The sequence below is a fragment of the Haemorhous mexicanus genome, chromosome 3 (assembly GCF_027477595.1).
Source record: "Haemorhous mexicanus isolate bHaeMex1 chromosome 3, bHaeMex1.pri, whole genome shotgun sequence".
In the NCBI taxonomy this organism is placed as follows: Eukaryota; Metazoa; Chordata; class Aves; order Passeriformes; family Fringillidae; genus Haemorhous; species Haemorhous mexicanus.
The window spans coordinates 100,336,468-100,360,380 of NC_082343.1; the positions used below are offsets into that span (position 1 = coordinate 100,336,468).

General features: G+C 43.4%; 1 protein-coding gene across 2 annotated transcripts in view; it reads left to right on the forward strand.

Annotated features, from left to right (window-relative positions):
- COLEC11 (collectin subfamily member 11) overlaps positions 1 to 23,913 on the forward strand; it is a 45,591-nt gene continuing 21,678 nt past the window's right edge. The window contains exons 1-2 of one of the 2 annotated variants that reach the window (XM_059842833.1): positions 1 to 1,146; positions 18,110 to 18,265. In XM_059842833.1, coding sequence (XP_059698816.1) covers positions 18,136 to 18,265 — 130 coding nt within the window. In that variant the 5' untranslated portion in view covers positions 1 to 1,146; positions 18,110 to 18,135. The remainder of the gene's footprint in view (positions 1,147 to 18,109; positions 18,266 to 23,913) is intronic. The other variant, XM_059842834.1, reaches the window with a different exon arrangement.

Consider the following 23,913-nt stretch of genomic DNA (forward strand, 5'->3'; position numbering starts at 1 on the left):
TGGTTTTCAAATAAGAGGTCACATATTGGGGGTTACCCAGGCTCCCAGCCCACTGGGTGCTTGCTTAGAGCATGACCCCTCAAATGTTACCTGGAAGAACTGGGAGGAGGGAACAGTGGCACAAGATGGATGGAGACAGATGATTCACAGGATTTTTTTTGTAGCTATCAGAACTACACTCTTACAAATACAGCAGCTTTTCATCAGAGGGTATTAATTGATATAGTCACAAGCAGTACTCTCCATTTGCCCTGGAAATGGAGAGTGAAGCCATTTGTATCTGTTGATGTATAAATGCTGTAGCTGAGGGGGTGTTCTCAAAATCCCACATTCCAGAATCAGCTGGCCCCAGTTTTTTGCTGCTTGAATGTATATGGAGTACTGTGATTTATCCAGGCTTCAAACTAGTCTAGCTGTTTAAGGTAAAAACCAGAGTTGTACAACTATTTAGAAGCTATAGTGAAATAGCACTAAAGTTGTATCAAAAGGTGTTTAAAAAACCCCACAAAATATTGTGAAGATGCCTGCCATGTGGATAATTTAGCATTTACATTGTTGTGGGGTGTTCAGACATGGCTCTGAAACAGTTGCCTGTTTTACTTAAGTCAAGAATGGTGCAGCCAATTGCAAGCATAGAGAGAATTTCAGCAAGGGGAGAGTGTGTTAATTATCCACACAAGATGATCACATTCAGTGCTGCATTTCATGTGTTTTCATATCCACTGAAGCAAAGCAAAGGAAGTGTTGTGCTGGGGCAATGTGCATGCATGGCTTAGAGCTGAATAGATGTAAATGGTTAAAAAGGGGTTCTCTGCTAGAGAGGAGGAGGGGAAAGTAAATGTGCATTCCCAAAAAAGTACATTCCCAAAATAAAAAGCTTACATCATGGACCTCTTCAGTTTTCCCACACTTCTTCCCTAATTATTGTCCTGCAGGACAGCTGATCTATTTCAAACAGGAAGCTGTTTACAGATAACACTTGCAACTGTTTTGTCTGATTTGTTGAACTGTCGAAAAGAAAAAGACAACCTCTTTTCAAATTAAAAACTGTCAGACTTCTGTAAACAGCAGCAATGAGGTTCATCTGTGCAGTGTCCCTGCAGGCACAGAGCGTTGTGCAGTTCCCATTCTCTCAGCAGCCATAAGGTAAGAGACTTTTATGTTTTCACTCTCTAAAAATATGTAGAAGAAAAAGTTTGGATATTTGTTACGCAGCTGCTTTGAATATGGCAAAATATGATTGACAATCCCCAAATAGAAGGGGTAGGTAAAGGAAAAAAGAGCTTGCTTGAGTCTATTGGATAACATTGGACTTTTCTATTGGGAAGCACCCATGTGGGTTAGATCACTGAATGCCAGTTTAGTTTAGGGGGGGATTGTGTTTAAAATGTACAAATGTCATTGGAAGAGCTCGCTTTCCTTTTAGCAGGAAAGGACAAAACAGTACATGAATTTTAACTTCTCCTACAATTGAAACTTGTTTTACTCCATTCTTGAGTTGTGATTCTTAGTAACAGAGACAGGCAGTTGCCTGTTTTCCACTTTGAAAAGTGATCTTTTAATACAACTGCAAAGCAGAGAATGAAGACTGGCATTGCAGAAGTGAAGGTCCAGTAAGGGCTGGAATTACATCGCTGGATAATTAAGAGCAATCTCAGTGAAAACCAAATCATGTAGGGAGTACCATGCAGAAATGCTTAGTGAGATATAAGGGTGTATAGTGACACAAAATCTTGGTCCTAGTGAGCAGGAATGAGTGAGAGTAAGTCATACTTGACTAAGCAGCCAGGCACGTGCCTGTTTTTCAGTCATGAGCTATGAAAACTAGGATTCATAATGGACTTGCAAGTTTCCATTCTGACCTCTGTGCATACATACATGTAAATTTTGGAGGAGAATTGTTTTCTAGCAAAATCAAATCACTGTGGAGAGTACCTAACTTTACTTGTCATACAGTGAAATGGAACAGCTGGACTGGAAATATTATGACTTTGTGGATTGGTGTAAAACACTTTGATTCTTGGGTATTGAAATATTTTTAAAATGTTACAAATGTAAAAACTGCTGCCTTAAGTTTTCCTATCTGTAGCTGAGATCTTTGTATTTAATATGTATGTGATTGTTTACATGGTCGTGAACATTTAAGGCATTATAGTAATCAGAAAATATAAAACAAACACTGATTTAAAGTTGATACAATGATACTATCCCTAAAATTTTAGTATGATACTGATGCAGCATAAATAAGGTGTGCCAGTGTTGTAGACAAGAAGTAAGACTTCCAAGTTGAGTACTCCTTTTAAAAATGTTTGGACTGTCTTTCATAAAATTCTTAGATGTATCTGTTAAAATGAAATTATTGTTTTAGTTATTACATGAAAGATAATATGTAAGTTAAATTCATAGTCAAAACAGCATTTTAAACATGACAGTCCTATAGTCAACAGAGAAGTGCTCTGTGGAAGCAGCAGAAATCCGTGCAATTTCTAATTGTATGCTATGTTCAAGGCTGTTTTTTTCTGATTATTTTGTGTGCTTTTACATGTTTCTAAAGCTCTTTTTAGTCTTCTCTAGGGCTGTCCAAAAATTCTTGAACCAGAATCCTTTTGAAGTAGGAAGACTTTTGGCAGAGTAGCTTTTTAAAGAAAAGTGTCAGTTTTCTGGGATAGTTCAGTTCTTTTGTCAAATTATTTTGGCTGAAAACCAGGAGAGTTTAGCCAAAAATATTCTCATGGTGTCTCTTGGGAAGTGTAGTTTGTGCTTTGCACTGCGTTTCACTACTGGCTGAACCTCACAGCTGAACCACACTTCCCGTAAGGCTGTGTGCTCAGGGTCTTGCTATTTTAATTTCCCTTGATGAAAGGATTGTTAGGGTGTATTTTGGAAAAGTTAGTCTCGTGAAAGAGGCACAGACTGGGCTCATAAGGCATCAGCTGGTTGATAACTAATTGGCAGCTTCTTAAAATTTGATTGTTTTTTCATTCTGCTTTGCATGAGCCACGGGCCATCCTGGTTTTCAGCCATGAGAGTAGGACCCTTCAAGACAGTGTCAGCAGAAGGTTTAAAGCCTTTTGTTGTTTTTGGCCATGCAAACACCTGTACAAGAGAGAAAATATTTAATAACATTTCTAGGGCTTTGTTAATGCTTCTGCCAACTTTTGTACTGAAAGTGTTCCATTTTATATGTTTGGAACTGAAAAATGCAAGGGAGTATGGCTGGATGTTCAGATTTTTTTAAGAACTCTGAAGAGGAAAACAACCTACTAGAAGCCTGAAGCTTTAGAAAGAGGTGGTTTTGAAAAGCCAGCAAGGGGTCATCTCACCCATGTAAGTGGCTCTTCAGAAAAATCTAGTCCTGGGTCATTTGCCTATAGTTGTATAAGATGTTTGTAGTCAAGAAAAGAACTGAAATTGATCTGCTTGGGCACTTTATCAGTGCACCAGTCTCCTAATTTTTCCATAGGATCCAAGGATCCTCTAGCTTCTAGGAATATTTGGATGCTGCCCCCTCAAAACTTTATCAGAAGATTGGTTAGGAGGTCCATAGGGTGTCCTGGAGGCCAGGACAGAGCAGTATGACAAATGGTGAGGGGTTATAGGGTTTACCTTGGTTTTCTTCTGCACTGAATCATAGAATGGTTTGGGTTGGAAGGGACTCTGGAAGATCTAGTCCAACAGCACGTGAAACATAGGCATGAATAAATAGTTTCACAGTGCTGCAGGCTGGATACCAGAGTCCAAACCAAGAACTGGCTGTGCCATATGGAGTGAGTGGAGGAGAGCTAAGGGCTGAAGAAAGTGACTCACCAGAGTCAGACAGGTGTGTGATGGCCACAGCAACCATCTGAAAATTGCTTCTGAGAGATGTTCCACAGTTCTCTCTGCTGGACGTGGATCAATTCACCATCTTTAGTGCCAAATGCTGCAGGAACTAGAGTTCTGGAAGGTGGAAGCTTACCTTGAATTTGTGTGCTGAGTTGTTCTTCAACATGGAGATTTTGAAAAATGGCTCTGAGAAAAGTGTTTTCTACAGTTCTCTTTGAGAGCTAGACTGCTGCCACCCAGCTGTCTCGTAATAACCTGCTGTGTGGGACCACTTACCCAGGAAGTAGGAGGTCTAAATGCAGCTCATTGCACTGCTCCAAACCTCCACCTCCCAAGGAAAGGTGCCCTTGTAACTAACCAGCATAGTAATTTGGTGTGCTTGGAGGAGACTGAATGATTTTGAATGTGTTTCCTTGATGGAAATGTGCTAGGTGGGAGAAGAGTGTCTTGTTATTCTTCTCAGGCAAGATGTTGACCATCTCTGGTCTGTGCAGTAAGAAAAGCTTCGATACACAAGTTTTCCAGTAAAGCCACATGAACCTCCTACCTCTCAAGGTGGTTGGATTGTTAGGAGATGGTTTTGGATGCTTTGTTTGAACCTGGGATGAGGCCACAGAGAGAGATTCAGAGGTAGTGTTGCCAGTGTTGAACTTGAGCAGCTCTCACTTGGAGGTTTAGGGGTGAAAAATGGGGGGAAAGGATGGAGAGTGGAAAGAGAAACTGCTTCAGCTTTGGCTGTTTTTTGAATAGGGACTTTAAAGAATGAAGCTGTATCCATAGATGTGCTTAAGTTCCTGGTGCCTGTCCTTGGTCTTAGGTATGGCTCTCTCTGTGATTATTTTCTTTTTGTCCTGTTTGCTAGTTGCAGAATAAGCATAAATAGTAACAACAACAACCTTCAGACAGTACTCTGAGATTTTCTGTTTGAGTGATTTTCAGGCTTAGTTGTGGACTACCCCAAAATCTCCTATGATGGTGCTGATGATTTTAGTAAATATTGAAACTTGCTGGCAGTAGGTATGCATTTATTCATCTTTAGTGGACTCTTTAAAATGGTCTATGGGCCTCCAAGAGACCACAGATGAGATGTTGAATGCCAGGATCAGTCTTCTCTTTGGAAGGACAAAATTATAAAACTGATTGTATAAGTTTTTATTTTACTTATATATATAGAACTTTTTATTATCATCAGAGAAAGTTTTGTAAGAGACCTAATTTTTGGGAAATAAAGAGCTTTAAAAAATTTTATATGAAAGAACCAGCATTGTTAGGTGGCACAGTAATATTAGCCAATGAATTAAAAACACCAGACAAGAATCTAATGAAGGCCTAGCACAGGAAACAGAAAAAAAAAGCCTTATTAAATAGGAAAAGAAAAATGTGTATCAATGAGCTTTGTCAGAATGGTGTTAATAAGAAAACAGGTCTCTAATGGGTCACTAGAATAGAGCTATGTTCAAGAAATGTTAAGGAAACAGATACTGAGAACATGTGAAAGAGCAAGAGAAGGACTGATGGTGCATGCTGAGGAGACTTCAGAGTGCTGGATCTGCCAGCAGCCCCTTCAGATGCACTTGCAGTGTTTCTCTGTAGCTGTGCAATGAACTTGCAGTTTAAAGCTAATGTAGAGATTAAATGAGATGATGTAGTGAGAGCCATGCTATGCTGAAAAAACTCTGTGCTGAAAAACCTCTTTATTGGAGGTTATCTTTCTTTGCAGTTTAGTATCTTCATGAACTGAGTTTGTTCAGCCAGAAGAGAAGGTTTTGGGGTGTCCTAATTGCAGCCTTCCAATACCTGAAGGGAACTTACAGGAAAGATGGGGAGGGACTTTTTTTAAAAAGACTTGAAGTGACAGGATGGGGGGAAAAGGGCTTCAAACTTTAATTAAATAGTAGAAAAATACTCTTTACTGTGAGGCACTGGTACTGGCTGCCCAGAGAAGTTGTGGATGCCCCATCCCTGGAACTGTTCAAGGCCAGGTTGGAGCTCAGAGCAATCTGGTCTAGTGGAGGGTCCCTGCCCATGGCAGGGAGTTTGGAACCAGATGACCTTTAAGCTCCCTTCCAACCCAGGCCATGATATGATATGTCAGAATTGCCTTTTATGTAATTGTGGAGTGTCAAAAACTCTCTATTGTCCTTCTCTACTTTTATGACTGTTATACAAAACCTAGAGAGGGGCTTGATGGGCAACTGACCTCCAGCCATGGCCAACCCACCACGTCTGACAGACTGTCTCCTAAGCAACTCCATATTTAAACATGCATTTGCCTAATTAAACTTAGTGTACAAGTGATTGCATTCACACTGTTCCTTGATTTTAGGGAAGATGACATTAAACGTTGCAGCTACAGGGACTGAGTACATGGACTTTCTGTTATGTATAGAACTGATGCCTCTGTATCTTTTTGGCAGCACTGAGTAACTGTGGCAAGTCTTGGTTTTGTTTTCATTTTTCTTTTCCTTGAGTCAACTGGTGGATGTTGGGATTTCAGGTCAGTTAACTCTTTAACACCACTGAAGCCTTTTATTATACTGGTAACTGCACAATCAGAACAGTAGCATTAGTTTTTGCTCCTGTAAGTGCCCTATAAATTCTGAGCAGACAAACGTGGAGGTTTAAGTGATCACTGCTTAGCTGTTCTGCAGCTTCTTAATTGGTGCACAGCTGCCCTCTGGTCATGTTCTAGCTGTGTGAAAGGTACGTCTGCTGCTATTGTTAGAGAATTTGCTGAGTACCAAAGCGGTGGAAATGCCAGTAGTTATCACTTACTTAACACAGCTTGTTATATAATTCCCTAGAAAAGTACCTTATTAAAATGCAGAAATCTCTCAGGGCAGTTGGTTAGATGGAAGGACTTAAATGAAAGAATTTCTAAGGGGGTTGTCCTCCTCAAGAATATTTTGGTAGCAGAAGCATCACGATATACATTTAAGGGAAGTAACACCTTCTTTATATGAATTCAGATATACACCCTTGCTTGCAAATTGTGTTCTTCACATTCTATCTGTTTACTTCTGAATTAATATTTCAGGTTTACAAAATGAGATTGTCAAAATCATCTCAAACTGCATGCAATCCCTTGTACTCCTTCTCAAATTTTAAAAATATTTGTCAACCAGTGCATTGTACATGATAAAGTATTTTGAGTGCATGTGTTGTGGCATGTCTAAGAGCTGCTCTGGGAGGTTTTGCCACTGAAAGATATTTCCACTGGGTTCCTTTTGGCAATAGCTTTTACATTGGATCATGGCTATTGCCAATGATATAGACTGATTAGTGAAAGTCTGCTGTGGCATACTAGTGTAAGAATACTTTGACTTCTGAGAACTTTGTTAATGTCTAGAATTGAGTGCCTTTTTGTGTGCTTCAACTAAGTCTCATCAGACACGTAGAAACCTGTTTATTTTTGCACTGCATTTTGCTTCTACAACCATTTCTGTCTACCAATCATATATTTTCCATTAATGTAGGCAGCTGTTTTGATAAGTTCCCCTTTCTTTTGCCTTCTTTCCCTAATCTGTATTTGGAAAGGTGTGCCAGAGCTCTAAGAATAAAAGGACACTGGGTAGTACTATTGCTATCAAGATCCCCTGTCATTTAGTGAAGATATAGAATCATAGAATGGCCTGGATTGGAAGGGACCTTTACAGTCATCTGGTTCCAACCCACCTGCCATGGACAGGGACATCTTCCACTAGATCAGGTTGCTCAAAGCCTCATCCAGTCTGGCCTCGAACACTTCCAGGGATGGGGCATCCACAACTTCCCTGGGCAGCGTTGTGAGTGCATCACCACTCTCACAGTAAAGAATATCTTCCCAGTATCTAATCTAAAGCTACTTTCAATTTGAACCCATTCACTGTAGTCCTGTCGCTATGTGCTCTTGTAAAAAGTCTTTCCACATCTTTCTTTTAGATTCCCTTTAGGTACTGGAAGGCTGCAATTGTTGACTTCAGGAATCACAAATATCTCAGCCTTTCCTTGTAGGAGAGGCGCTCCATCCCTCTGATCATCTTTGCAGCCTCCTCTGGACTCACTCCAACAGGTCCATGTCCTTCCTGTGCTGGTACCCCAGGGCTGGCTGCAGCCCTGCAGGTGGGGTCTCAGCAGAGCAGAGCAGAGGGGCAGAATCCCCTCCCCACGCTGCCTCTGATGCAGCCCAGGGCACTTTTGGCTCTCCAGGCTGCGAGGGCACATGGCTGGGTCATGTCCAGCCTCTCACCCCCTCACACCCCCAAATCCTTCTCAGCAGGGCTGCTCTGGATCTGCTCATCCCCAGCCTGTGTTGATACCGGGACTTGCCCCAACCCAGGTGCAGCACCTTGCCCTTGGTCTTGTTAAACCTCAAGAGATTCCCATGGGCCACTTCTCCAGCTTGTCCAGATCCCTCTGGATAGCATCCTGTCCTTCAGGAGTGTCACTGCACCACAGCTTGGTGTCATCTGCAAATCTGCTGAGGGTGCACTCAATCCCTTCAACCATGTTACTAATGATGATATTAATTATGTTGGTTCCCATACAGACCCCTGAGGGACACGACTTATCACTGATGTCCATCACGACACTGAGCTGTTGACCACCACCCTCAAGATGTGATTATCCAACCACTTTCTTGTCCATCTAACACTCCACCCATCAAATCCCTATCTCTCCAATTTAGAGAGAAGATGTTGTGGGGCACCATATCAGAAGCTTTACGGAAGACAAGATATATGACATGTGTAGCCCTTCCCTTGTCCCCTGATGTAGTCGTGTGTAGAATAACATAGGACCACATGTAAAGTGTTAGTTGGTCTCTCAGCCTGAAAGTAAAAATAACCTTTTGTTGAAATAGCATTGACACTGCCCCAGTTCAAATGCAAGATTTTGATCATCTTGCCACAGTGTTTTGTTATATTGAGGACATCACTACAAGAAATACACCCTTGTCATTTGAGGATAACGCTCTTGGATCCTTTCCATAACTCTTGGTGGCTTGCATGCTATTACAAAATGCCTGATGTTCTTGTGTTTCCTGTGTTCTGTATCTTTTACTGGTTATTATTTTCAGCCTAGTATTTTGCTAATCTTTCCTTCTTTTAAAATGTTCCCACTCTCATTATGTGCTGGGTTGGTTTTTGGTGTTTTTTTTTTGGTGGGTTTTCTTGTAGGTTTTTTGTTTGTTTTGTTATTGTTTGTCTGTGTGCGCGTGTATGTGTTTGTTTTTGTTTGTTGTTTTGATTTTGTGGTTTTGATGTTTGTTTATTTGTTTGTTTTTCTAGTAATTTAGTCCCTTGAATTCTTTCACTTATGTATCTTCCTGGTTTCTCTGTGCTGCTGGCATGCAATGGCACAGTTTTGTAACACACTGAAGGCCATCTCAGCTGCTGCCAAGGGCATTCCTTTCCTTGGCTGGCATAATTTTTCACAGGAATTATAGCCATTTTATCCTTGCCAGGAACCAAGGAATTAAATCAACTGAAAAACAACATTACAAGCAAAGGAATATCTTACTGCTGGAATAGCAGCCTGTGCTAACTGGGGTCAGCTGGCTGTTGGTGACAGTACAGAGGAGGTGAGGCTAATGTGTGACTCCAGCAGGAAGCCAGGCTGCTGTTAACCCTCCTGTAGACTGACTTAGCTAATTAGCAGTGATGGGACACCTCTCACCTAACTTTGCATACCTGCAAGGCTGAACTAGTGATACTCAGCAATGAACAGGTACCTCCAGGGTCAATTTTCTGTATTGGGATGAAATGAATCCCTGTGCCAAGGTGCCTTTCTCTGACTTGGCTACACAGTGTTCAGGATGATTTTCTCAGACTGACCACCTAAGCCAGAACACTTAAATCCCCTCTAAGGGTCTGTTTCAAACTTACCTCTGCTAGCTGGGGGTCTGGACCTAAGCAGAGTTGTTCTGATAAATAGGCATCTGCTAATGACAGCTGTGCTCTGTCTTGTGGTTCACTTTTTGAGGTGTCATACTTGAAGCATTGGGAAGAACTGGGAGGCAGTTCAAGTGGTGTCCCTTTATTCTTAGAACCTCCTTTAATTGTAGTTGTCACTTATCTAATGTGTGAGAAAAGGGGGTCAAGATCTGTTTCTGCTCTTTCTTGTTTTTTCTCCTCAGTGAGGAGTAGGTTATTGTGACAACCAAAAGAAAACCTTTTTCCTGTCCCCTTCCCCTCTGGGATGGTGCCATTGCTCCTCTGTCCTTTCTCTGCTGCTCTCCCCTGGTCAGACATCTAATTTTTCCCTGTTGCTGTATGTCTGCTAGTAGTGTATATCCTATGACTTATCTCTTGTTTTTATTCTTCCTTTAATATCATAAGCTGCTTTTCTTAGATTTTGTTTTCTCTCTGGATATTCCTGACCTGTCCCTGTGATTTATACATTATTCAATTGTGGGACATAAAACCAGAAATCAGAAAACTCATTTTACCCAGTTATAGTCTAATGTCCTACCAGTAGGCTGAGCTTGCTTCGTCATCAGGCTTCTTCTCTGCTTCCTTTCATCCTTTAATGTAGCATGCCTCGGTGTGGTCTGATTTCACTTGTTGTGTCCATCCAATGTGAGCGATTACTCTCTTGGGGAACTGGAGCTTTGTGTTTCAATCCTTCTAATTAAGGATCTTCCATAGTTGTTACTTCACACCTTTTGGATCAATACTTGAATGGCATTTCTGTTGTGCACAAGGCAGGTGCCACTGCTGGCATGGCTGGGATGATTGGATGGGGCCTTGGTAGACTTTTCTGTCTCTTCTCTACACCTCCCAGAATGGAACTGCAGGACTGGGACAACCCCCTCCCAGGGGGAGTTTGCCTTTTGTCCAGTGCCCTCAAGAAAACAATGGTCAGGCCCACCCAGGAAAACTTCCAAACACCTCCAGAGTGAGAACGTGTTGCAAAGTGTAAGTTAAGTGGAAATAATATTGCACAGATATCCCAACTTCTGCAGCTAGTCCTAAGCCTCTGTGGATGGGAAGGACTGAAAAGCAATGCCTTAAAGCTCCATAAATAAAATTACAAATGCATATGTTCATATTATGTATTTATTCATGTACAGAAATATTCCCTGCAGCATTCCCCCCATCATTCACTGATTCTTGGTGAATCCTTGATTTTTTATTTCTTACAGATAGCTGTGTGGGGATAGTATGAAGTTCTCATGCAACTGCTTTATAGGAGTGGGAATGACACGTATAGGAGTGACACATTTTAGACCTGTATTTTAGAAGAACTGATAGTTAAATTAGAACCCTGTACACTAGTTTGTTTGCTTGTTTGTTTGTGGTTGAGAAGACAAAAAAATTTGATCTGATATATAACAATGATGGCACTCAAAATCACAAACTATTTTTGTAAAATATAGCTGAAGGCAGAAGAGATCTTGTAATCTAGTAGAGACTTTGATTGAAACATTGCATGAGAAATTCTGTTTAGTATTTCTCCTTGTCTCTGACCACCAATTTACATAAAACCAAAAATGTACTTGAGTGTTATTGTCTACCAAAAAAAATCCATAGATTGTCTAAAAATCCATAGAGAACTCTTGTGAAAAATTTGGCACTCAGGTTCCATCTCCCTCTAGTTAAAAGTTTTGAAAACTTGCTCCTCTCTGGCACTAGTTCATCTCACTCTTGCTGAAGCTTTGTTTTTAGACTTTCAGTACAGATGACAGTAAGTTAATTTTAACAGGAACTCATTGACTTCAGCAGAACAATATCAGGACGAGATTTGTCCCAGTTTTAAAAAACATTCTTCTTGGTGAAAAATGAGACTATCTACATCTGATAAAGGCATCTATGTTGACAAACTAATGATACCTTACACCACACCAACACATTGTCTGAGGAAATGGTTCTATTGTGCCAGTATTAAGTGTACTTTGGGGAGTAACCAATCAGTTTGCTTTTTAAGTAATGCTGGCTTCCCATCAGCTTACACTCACTCTTTTGTCCTCTACAGCAAACCTCGCTGCTCTTCAGCGTCATCAGGAGCTGAAATGGGTTATGTCTCTGCTTTATGCTCCTCCATGCTCCATAGGTTTCACAGAGGCTTGGTAACCACGGCAGTTATCGTCCTCATTTTTGCAATTCTACAGTATTAATATTTAGGGATTTTTTTCAGTCTTTCAAGTCCATTGCTTTAACCTTTAAATCAACACGTAGGATTGAACTTGAGAGCATTGCAATGTTAGGATAATGATCACCCACTGTTTAAGCAGCTTTGTAATTGATTCTGATTTTTATAGTCCAGCTAAATGGCAAATGTTTGATTACCCAAGATAATGTGCAAGGGAACTGAGAGGACAAATGAGAAAACGCTTAGATAAAGTAAAAGCATAGCTACACAAAACATCTGTAGGTTAAGAAGATTAATAAGGCTGTAATGGAGAAAGATGAGGTCACTGACACAGGTTTCATCTCCAATGTGAAAGGCTTCTTCCTCAGGGAATGATCCACATCCCTTGGGCCAAGGGGTGAAACACAGCTTGTGTCAACAGTGCTGGAGGCTTGTCCCCTCTGCTCCTCCCTGCTTCCCCCAGAAACCTGTCCCTGGTCTGAGGTGAGCACTGGTGGTGGCCCTGGGACTTAATTTTTTTTTTGGTCTTTTATGGGTTCAAGATGTTTGAAATAGCATGGGGACTGTGTTACAGCCTGCTGTTTTGTGGGTATGTGTAGCATTTCATGGAATTCAGCTTAGGGTCTGCAGGTGGCTTGAAGATACATGAGCTGCCAGAGAATTCTGCCAGGGAGGTGTTGAGATGTGGATGACAAGGACTCAAAAAGTCAGGGAGTGAAAACTGTTGAAAGTTATTGCTGTGTCTGTAGTGCTGACTCAAACCAGCTTGGGAAAGTCACTCACCAAATGTGGCTGTGGTTCTGCAGATTTGTGTGTCTGTGCCAGAAGCATACTCAATTCAGAATATAGATAATTCAGTTCAGATACTTGAGAATGAAGTATAATTTTAAAAATAACCACCAAAAACAAAAAAATCAAATCATAGTGTGAAAACTACTCAGTGAAATAAAACCAGCTCAAAGATGAGTCCTATAGGATTATACAGAGGATTAGAGTTACTCTGTAGCTATTGGCTGGCTGAGCATTAATGCCAGCAAGCATCACTTGTCTCCTGCATTTTTCATCCATTAAGTTTCATCTTGGCAGATCATCTGCATTGTTTCTTCCAAGTCCAAAAATAATGGCACAGAATTAGCCACTGGCACTTTTGGAGCCACTGGTAGATACAGGGACTTCATGCATGAGGCATTAGCTGGCTCAAGTGCTCTCCAAGCTTTCCATCCCCCCAGAGTTGGAGGGAAGTGTGGGAACTCAGTGAGTGCCAGCTGGCCTGGCTGGTCCTGCAGTGGTTTCGAGTGAGCCTGTGGGGCCTTTGGGAATCTCCAATGACCTCTCAAGGACTTGTCATTTCAAGTTTGGCTTGAGAAACCTCTTCTCTTGTGGTGACTGAGGCAGATTTCCTAAAGCTGAGAGGTCTCAAAAGTTGTTTTGAAATGATTGTGCTGGTTGCATTGATATGTTTTCATTTCTGATGGAAAATGAGACACTTAATTAATTTTCATTTTTTTAAGTAAGTGCTGCCTTTTTCTTGTCCTAATTTTTTCCAATACTTTCAGCTTTCACTGATTTAATGGCCACTGCTAATAACCATAAATTTGATTTTTGACCCCTGCATAGGCAGTGAGAAAATATTCAAGCTTTTACAAGTGCTGAACATGTCTAGGTTTCTCTCTGGCATTGATTTTACCAATGCTGAAGATACTCCAAATTCCAGGGCCAAAACAGTGTTTGAAAAAACAGGCTGGTCCTCCTTTATCTGAGGACCAGTTTCAGTGAGATTTAGTTTTCTTAAATGACTTTATGCATCTAGGTCTGAAGGGCTTGAAAATAGGTCAGAAAGGCAAGAAATTTTCTAGGATTTGAAAGTGAAAGTGTCTGCTGTAGCACATACCTGGAGATCAAACTCACAGAAAGAAATTTTAGCTGCAGAAGGTTTCTTTTGAAAGAAGGGAGAGATGGAGAAAGTGATATACAAGGTGCTTTTGGCTTGATTTCTACTATTAATGTGTCTCTTGACTGCAACCACAGATTCTAGAGAGCTTTTAATATGCAACCTCCTCAGAGATTCCCTCTGATAGTGGCTCTTCTCAGACCAAGGTAATTTCCCCGAGTATTCTTATGAATCTGGGTGTTGCTACCTGAATGATACTAAAGAAGCTTCTTTTTCTAGAAAAGTCCATTTCCTCTGTGAGTTGAGTTAATATGTGGTAGGGTGGGGTTGTATCCCCTCTGTCTCTGAGACACATAAGCCCAGCAGCAGACAGCAGGCAATGTGCTGAAGCTTTGTTGGAGATTTTGTTTTCCCCAGAAAACCCTTCATATGTGGCTGCTGAGCAGAGCTAAGAAGCAGCCTTGACAGTTCTCTGCTGCTCTGTGTCTGTCTCATCTCTGAGCTGTGTAGGAGTTTGCAAAGGCAGATTAATATTTGACATACCTGGAGCCTTTGATCTTTCAGCTGGAGTCTGGGTACATCTAAATCCTCATAAAATGCAGACAGGGGGGATGATGTTGCCTTTTATTCACTAATGCAGAGACAGGAGCACCACTGTAATTTCAATTTCTTCCTCCATCTCAGGCCATTTCATTCCACTCTCCAATTTGTCCATCAAGAATCCTTATCACCAGTCTGCCAGGTGCTCATGCTGAAACTGCCTAATTTCCTGGCTTTCAGCTGGGTATCTGAACCACTTGGCTTGAAAGCCTCTTTGTCTGATCTTCTGAATCCTGGAGTGCTCCCACTACATAAAAAAGGTGGGATATCCTGCCTAGGATGTCCTGCAGGCTGGTGACCAGGTGCTCTCCTGGAAAAGGATTGTTTTGTCTAACTACCTTGTGAAGTGAACTGGCTAACACTTAATATGAAGTTCAGAGTTGCATACTTAGGCAACACAGAATCTGAAAAATATGAAAGCTAAAACTTAAGGCATCATGTAGGCTGAGCAGCCCCAACTCTCTCAGCCTTTTTTTGTAGGAGAGGTGGTCCAGCCCTCTGATCATCTTTGTGTCCCTCCTGTGGACACATTCTAACAGATCCATGCATGGCTTTATGGTGCACCTTCTCCTTAGCTCCTGTTCCTCATCCTTGAGTGGCAAAAGTCAATTTTGCCCAGTACTCTTGAGAAGCTGCAAGTGATTGCTGCAATTGTGACAAAACTTACCACGGCCTAAATATTTGAGCAGCAGTTGCACACTCTCTCCTAGGTATTCTTTCTGGTTGGCAAAGCTTGTCTGTGAAGTAGCATATGCCTGACCCATTATAGGACTGCATGGCAGGTTGTGGAAAACCCCAGGTAGTCCTTGTTCCTCCCTTGCTCCATGGGAAAATAACCAACATTACCCAGGATTACCTTTTCCCTAGGCCTACTGTAGCCCATCAGACTATGAGTGTATTGAGATCTCTTGACCCAACAGCTCTTCCCAGCTCTAAGCACAGATAACTGTCTTTTAAGGTGTGGTCCTCCAGGTGCAGGTCTCTCTCCTTTGGAAAGAAACCTGGGGAAAAGATTTGGGTTAACACGGGCACACAGCATATACAAGTCTTTGCACCAGACCTGGATGATCAGGAAGAGCTCAGGGGTGTATTGTGGCAACCCCCTGTCCCTCAATGTGGATGTAGCAACAGATGGTGCAGCAAGGGGGTTGTGAGGCACAGAAACCTGGCCTGTAACTCATGCATTCCCCTCCACTCATGAAGATGGAGACAAAGTCTGCTCCCATCAGATTCCCTTGCTATGGTCTCCTAGGGGATAATAGAAGCACAAACTGGACAGTAATTTGTGGGAGCTCAGCACATCACTCCTGATGTCCAGAGCTACCGAGAGAACCCTTGGGGGGCTCAGGAGTCCTGGAATGTTGCCAAAAGCACTTGGTGGCTTGATTTTGATCCATCTAGAGATGTGCCACCGATGTATGAGGAAATGGAACCTGCGAGAATCACTCGAGTGTAAATGGTGAAGGGAAGATATCATTATAGGGTGAATCACAAATTTTGGGGTTTTGGTACAGGGGGGTTGTAGAGACAAGATGGAGGAATCAGGGTGTGCCACCAGGCTCTTCCTTCTTCCTGTCTTCCATCTTCTGGAATGGTGTTGGCATTTGGGGATTGGTCTGGGAATGAGGGTGTAGTTAGTGACGAAGATGATAGGTATTGGGGACAAAAAGTAAATATGACATACGTAGTTTTTGTTATAAAAGATGCGGCCGCCTTGGGGGTGGGCAGAGTGCCTTTGGCTGCCGTGCTGGTCAGATCCTTTGGGCAGAGAAAGGACTTTATAGATAAGAAACAGTAAACAATTCTGAAGACTGAAAAAACCTGGTGTCCAGACTCATCTTTTGAAGCCCAGTGTGCAAGAGCCATCCTGAGCATGTGTGGGGGCAGAGACAGACAGCCGACCCCATAGTAATTCAGAGGGACAATTTATTCCCCCAACTCCAAAATCATCTGCTTGGCCTTGCTGCTAAGACATCTGTTATGCCAGTTAATTTCTTCAGGCCATCCCAAAAATAACAGTTCTGCTCTCCTAGCTCCCCAACATGTTGAGGCATACAGACCCACATACTGGTCCCACACCTGTGCCTGATCCTACCTGGCTTATTTTTGAAGGAATTTGGGGAGTGGAAATTAATATAGCCCAATCTTCTTGCTCCAGATGTAAAATGCATATGCCCTTATGGTGGCTATAAAAGATGATAAAAAACCTGTTACGACTTTCAGCTTATTTGTGTGTTACTGAGCTCTGGTTAATGACAGACTGGAAAAATATATCAGAAATACATAAATAACACTTTTATTTAAAAATCCTTGTCAAAGTATTTTTACAGGCCTCCTAAATACTGCTTTTTTTACTATCCTTTCACACAAACTCCATTTCTGTTTGGTTGTTTTCTGGGACATCTCTTCACAGCCTAATTTCAGGCAAGCCATTTCACTTGTCAGCTTTGACTAGGATGTGTTTCAAAGGTGATTCTCTTCAGGAGTTATTGAAGACTCTGATTCAACTTTATTGAGTGATACAGTGAAATATTACCTGCCTTCCACCCTCAATGACTGATATGAGGGCTATTGTATCAGACAATTTGCCTGGGCACAATTCCAGTGCTCAGGTAGATGGGAAGTGAATTTTCAGGCCTTTGAGTTGGTGCCATCTGTTACTGAATTGCCTCTCTAGAGCAGTATCCACTCTAAGTGGGAACTCAGTACTGACAACTTTCAGGGCAAGGCCAGGTGGCCAAGAAGGCCAGTGATGTCCTGCCCTTTATCAGAAATGGTGCGGACAGCAGGACTGGGGCAGTGATTTTCCCCTGTGCTTGGCACTGGTGAGTTTGCACCTCAAATCCTGTGCTCAGTTCTGGGCCCCTCACTGCAAGAAGGATGTGGAGGTGCTGGAGTATGCCCAGAGATGAGCAACAGAGCTGGTGAAGGGTCTGGAGCACAATTCCTTTGAGGCGTGGGGTTTAGCCTGGAGAAAAGGAGGTGCAGGGGGGACCTTATTGCTCTTTACAATTGCTTGAGAGGAGGTTGTAGCCAGGGTGGAGATGGTCTTTTTTCCCAGGTTACAAGAAATATGGACAAGAGGAAATGGCCTCAAGTTGTGCAAGAGGGCGTTTAGATTGTATATTAGGAAAAAATTACTTCATGGAAAGGGTTGTCAAGCACTGGGACAGGCTGCCCAGGGAAGTGGTTGAGTCACCATCCCTGGACATATTTCAAAGACATGTAGATGTGGCACTTGGGGACAGGGCTTAGTGGCAGACTTGGAATCCTGGGTTAATGGTTGGCTGATGATCTTAGAGGTCTTTCCCATCCTAAGCAATTCTGTGATTCTAAGCCTACATGCTGTATTATTTCTCCTTGCACCTTTCCAGATAGCTGCCTTCAATCATGCACAGAAATCCTCCAATCACCTCCAGAAATCATGGGCACAGAATTGCCTACTATTGGCATTGTTTAATCTCCTTCTTGTTTAATTAAATTTCTCCTGAGCTTTATCCCATCCAGTCTAACACCAAAAACCTTGCTAAATGTGCTGCTGCCTGTTTCATGTGTGTCTGAATAACATATAACCTGCTTGGAGGAGCTGCACAAGTGCCTCTCATGCTGTGTGGGTTATGGCACACAAATATATATTGTGTCTGTAGTGGGATGCTGCATGTGTTTAGAAACTGTTGAAAGCCTTTGGAATTCTTATAACTGTTTATTCATTCTTTTGTTTAGGAGTCAGTGACCTGTAAGTGCTCATTATGAAGAGAGATCTGGTTTTCTTGGTGACTCTAATTAGCCTTGCCTTCCTGTCACTGCTAAGATCTGGATATCCTCAACACATTGCAGAGGAGTCCTGCTCTGTTCAGATTCTTGTTCCAGGCCTCAAAGGTAATGTGAAAGCCTAATCATTATTCAAATATTAATATTTTTGTTCTAACAGGCTCAGTTGCATAACTGATAGTTTTAACAGAGACAAAGAAGGTTCCTCTCAATTGTCCTCTTATTTGTCCCTGTTTGTAGCCTCCTTAAAAATGGAGTTTGAAGGTCCATAAGGTGAAATTAAATGGTTCAGAGAATGCATGCCATATTCCCAGATTTGCTCATGATCACTAGTGCTCATTACTCATATTCATTGCCTGGTTGCTCTGTGTTTGTCCTGAGCAGTGGTACACATACCCAAAAACTGTAGCATCAGGTCCTACTTTATACCTGGAGAGGTTTTCATTTCCATTTTGCAATGTAATAGGAATTATTTTGTGTTTTCTTGTCTTATGTTTATCTTCTTTTGATTTTTTAAAAGCTCAAATACCTCTTAGAAGAAAGCAAACATTAGTTAGGCTTTTGGCATTTCTATAGGTTTTTTTTAAAAAGGCAATATTTTTACAGAATATGCCCCCAAACTCTTGCCCAAAGAAGGTGGCTTAATAAATTATTGATCTTTTCATAGGAAAAAATAAATCTTGCATGGGAAATCAGCCACTGGGAAGAATTAGCATTTTAAAGCAACAACATCCATTATGGTTGTTGAAATCCCAGCCCTGTTTAGTCAATACCAATAATTCCCCTTGTGAAAGCTATGACATTTCTGTTGAAATATAACACTTTTGAACACGGGGAAATACTTTTTAACTAATGTTCTGGATTGCAAGGCAGGATGTATTCTATTACTATCTGTATGGCAGTTGTCTAGGTGTTAAGTGGGCAATTTCTTCTTATCTCTCTCCCTGCGAGATCACAATCACTCCTCCCTCAGCAGGGGGCATCCCGTGATAAGAGGCTATTGAATGTCACTGCATGGCTGATAAGAACTGTAACATCCCATTGTGAGATGCTCCGCCCAGAGGGAGGAGCCGAGCATTGCTATCCAGATATAATCAGGAGATTCTGACACACCAGCACAGCTTCTCCACTGGATTCACCAGAGGAACAGCAGCTGCTTCTTCTTCCACGGATCTGCGGAGGAAGAATCACCCTTTTTCTACAGGACCCCCTGCTCCAACAGAACCACACCTGACACCTCAGGAGGACTGCAGCCACTTTTCCAACTGGACTGCTGCCAGCACCCTGACCAACAAGGTGTCAGGTTGAGTTCTGACTCTGTCATTTTAGTGTACTGCATTGTTTTTATTTTATCATTTTATGGTTTTTCCCCCCTTCCCTATTAAAGAACTGTTATTTCCTGCTCCCGTAATTTTTTTTGCCTGAGAGCCCCTTAATTTAAAATTCATAGCAATTTAGAGGGGTGGGGAGGGTTTGCATTCTCCATTTCAGGAGAAGCTCCTGCCTTCTTTAGCAGGCACCTGTCTTATCCAAACCAAGACAGATTTTTGGCGCCCAACGTGGGGCTCGAGGGCAAATAAACAAAAAGGGAATAACAGTTCTTGAGTAATCTAATTTTTGTGTGGCTATACAAACCTCATCAAGTGACACCATGTGGTCCAGTTTACCCTGGTTTGGGTGGCACGTGATCATGGCTGTATTTCTCCCATTTGTAGGCCCTTATCTTAACATGGGTCCTATAACCAAGGCTACTGTGGCTATTATCCGGTTTGTTTTATGGGTGAATAAGGTGAGGAATTCATGGATTTTTAACTTCCTCTGGAAGGCAGGCACATGGATTCACAGCTATCACACCTTAACTATGTGTTTTTGGGGTTACTTTAATAATGGCACCTGCTGTAAGGAAATTACACCAGGGGAAATTTTCTCCCAACCCTTTAATCACCTCTTTGGGTCCACCCCACCAGTTTTTGAAGGGTTCAGATCCAATCTAAACATTAATGATATCATACAGTGGCTGGTGTTGCTGATAGGCCTGTTCTATTTAGCATTTAGAGAGAGAGAGAGACTAACCTGGATAACTACCCTGACACCTGCATCAGAACCTAACACGCCACCAGAGTCCAGGGATGCTGTTGCCCCAGAGCCTACTCCTACCCCACAGCCCGTGCCAGATGTGAACTACCCAGATTGGGTGGGGGGTCTGGTGAAGGAGATGCGTGAGATAGGCCAGATCCTGAAGGAGTACACTTCCCCAGCTGGTGCAGAGCCCTCCCCCTGCTTTGAAGAGAGAGAATCTAATAGTGCAGCAGCAGAACCCACAGATGTTACAACTGTCCAGGTTCCAGCTGAACTGCAGAGGCAGTCACAGCCAGCAGCAGTTGCCCCTGTAGAAACAAGGAGATCTAAAACAAAAGCAGAGCACCCAGATAGGGGAGGGCCCTCACAACCCACAGGGGAGCCAGAGGTTGCAATCATCACCGAGTCCCTGACTTACGAAAGTCTCCGTAATCTACACAAAGACATTGTACGACGGGGACGTGAGGCTTATACAACCTGGCTACTTCGGGTCTGGGACCTTATGGGTACAGGTGTGCAACTGGATGGTGGTGAGGCAAGGAATCTGGGACCCTTAACTCAGGACTCCGGTATCAATCAGATTTTTGTAAGGGAGCCAGGGTCCCTTTCCCTCTGGGAGCGGCTTTTAACAAGTGTCAGAGAGAGATTTGTCCACAGAGAAAGAATGCAGGAGCAGCACCACAGAATGCGCTGGAAGACTCTTGAGGAAGGGATCCAACAGCTGAGGGAAGTGGCAGTATTGGAGGTACTCTTTGGGAGAGATGGACAGCATGATAATGACCCCGACCAAGTCAGGTGCACAGGGCAGATGCTGTGGAGTCTGGCAAATCTGGGGCCATCTCAATACACCACTTTCATTGCAACGATCAATGCTGATACCAACCGAGAGACAGTGGGTTCTGTGGCAAACAAACTTAGAAATTATGAAAGTATGATCAATGGCCCCATGCAAGCTCATGTCTCTGCCGTGGTCCAAGAACTCAGAGAGGAGATGAGGGAGATGAGAGAGGCGGTGAGAAGGAACAATTCCCATATTGCACCAGTGCGAGTCACAGGCCCCAGAGTTAGAGCCCAACATTTTTCACCTAGAGAGAGAGGGTACACCCCACGGGCTGACTTGTGGTTCTTTCTGAGGGACCATGGGGAAGACATGGGAAAGTGGGATGGAAAACCCACTTCAGTCCTGGCAGCAAGGGTGCGTCAACTCAAGGAGAGAAACACTAACCGAGAGAACTCCAGTAAAGTGAAAGTAGCCTCAACCTCCCATGACCGAGCTGCTGAGTATGATCCGTCAGATCCCCTTGAGGGTACCTCTACCATGTATGCCCAGGGAAGAAATAATAACCAGAGTTAGGGGGGCCCTGCCTCTAGCCAGGGAGAGGCACGGGAAAATCGGATTTTCTAGACGGTGTGGATCCGATGGCCTGGCACATCAGAACCACAAAGGTACGATGCTTTAGTGGATACTGGTGCACAGTGTACCCTGATACCATCGGGACATGTGGGGGCCGAACCTGTTTCCATTGCCGGGGTGACGGGGGGATCACAGCAATTGACCCTTTTGGAAGCTGAGATGAGCCTGACTGGGAAAGACTGAAAGAAACATCCTATTGTGACTGGCCCAGAGGCCCCATGTATTCTAAGCATAGACTTCCTCCGGAATAGCTATTACAAAGACCCAAAAGGACTCAGATGGGCTTTTGGCATAGCTGCTGTAGAGGCAGAGAACATTAAGCAGTTGAACACCTTGCCTGGACTGTCAGAAAACCCATCCGCAGTAGGACTCTTGAATGTGGAAGAACAACGAGTGCCAATCGCCACCTCGACGGTGCACCGCCGGCAGTATCAGACGAATCGAGACGCCATGATCCCCATCCACAAAATGATCCGTGAGCTAGAGAGCCAAGGGGTGGTCAGCAAGACTCACTCACCCTTTAACAGTCCCATCTGGCCTGTGCGCAAGTCTGACAAAGAATAGAGATTGACTGTGGACTATCGTGGCTTGAATGAAGTGACTCCACCACTGAGCGCTGCTGTGCCAGACATGCTGGAACTCCAGTACGAGCTAGAGTCCAAGGCAGCAAAGTGGTATGCCACCATTGACATTGCTAACGCGTTTTTCTCCATTCCTCTGGCAGCAGAGTGCAAGCCTCAGTTTGCTTTCACCTGGAGGGGCGTGCAGTACACCTGGAACCGACTGCCCCAGGGGTGGAAGCACAGCCCCACCATCTGCCATGGACTGATCCAGACTGCACTGGAAAAAAGTGAGGCCCCAGAACATCTGCAATACATCGATGACATCATTGTGTGGGGGAACACGGCAGTAGAAGTATTTGAGAAAAGAAAGAAAATCATCCAGATTCTGCTAGAAGCCGGTTGCGCCATCAAGAAGAACAAAGTCAAGAGACCTGCTCGAGAGATCCAGTTCCTGGGAGTAAAGTGGCAAGATGGACGGCGTCAGATTCCCATTGAGGTCATCAACAAGATCACAGCAATGTCTCCACCAACTAGCAAGAAAGAAACACAAGCTTTCCTGGGTGCCATAAGCTTTTAGAGGATGCACATTCCCGAGTACAGTCAGATCGTGAGCCCTCTTTACCTGGTCACCCGCAAGAAGAACGAGTTCCACTGGGGCCCTGAGCAGCAACAAACTTTTGCCCAGATTAAGCAAGAAATTGCTCATGCTGTTGCCCTTGGCCCAGTCAAGATGGGACCAGAGGTAAAGAACGTACTCTACTCTGCAGCCGGGAACCATGGTTTGTCCTAGAGCCTTTGGCAGAAGGTGCCTGGGGAGACTCGAGGCCGACCACTGAGATTCTAGAGTCGAAGCTTCAGAGGGTCCGAAGCCAATTACACTCCCACAGAAAAAGAAATCTTGGCTGCCTACGAAGGAGTTCAAGCTGCCTCAGAGGTGATTGGCACGAAAGCACAACTCCTCCTGGCACCCCGACTACCGGTGCTGGGGTAGATGTTCAAAGGAAAGGCTCCCACCACCCACCATGCCACTGATGCTACATGGAGTAAATGGATTGCCCTCATCACACAGCGCACCCGTATTAGAAACCTGAATCGCCCTGAGATTTTAGAGATAATTACAAACTGGCCGGAAAGTGAAGATTTTGGTCTTTCTGATGAAGAGGAACAAGAGCAAGTAACACGTGCCGAAGAAGCTCCACCATACAACCAACTCCCAGCAGAGGAAACACGCTACGCTCTTTTCACTGACGGTTCCTGTCGCATCGTAGGGTTGAACCGGAAGTGGAAAGCAGCCGTATGGAGTCCCACACGACAGGTTGCTCAAGCTATCGAAAGAGAAGGTGGATCAAGTCAACTTGCTGAACTCAAAGCTGTTCAGCTAGCCCTGGACATTGCTGAGAGAGAGAAATGGCCAAGGCTCTATCTTTATACTGATTCGTGGATGGTAGCCAATGCTCTGTGGGGCTGGCTGGAAAGGTGGAAAAAGGCCAACTGGCAGCGTAAGAGAAAACCAATCTGGGCTGCTGAGGAATGGAAAGAAATTGCCGCTCGGTTGGAGAACCTACCTGTGAAAGTCCGCCACGTAGATGCCCACATCCCCAAGAGCCGGGCTAATGAGGAACATCGAAACAACGAACAAGTAGATCAGGCAGCAAAAATAGAAGTATCGAAGATAGACTTAGATTAGCAACATAAGGGGG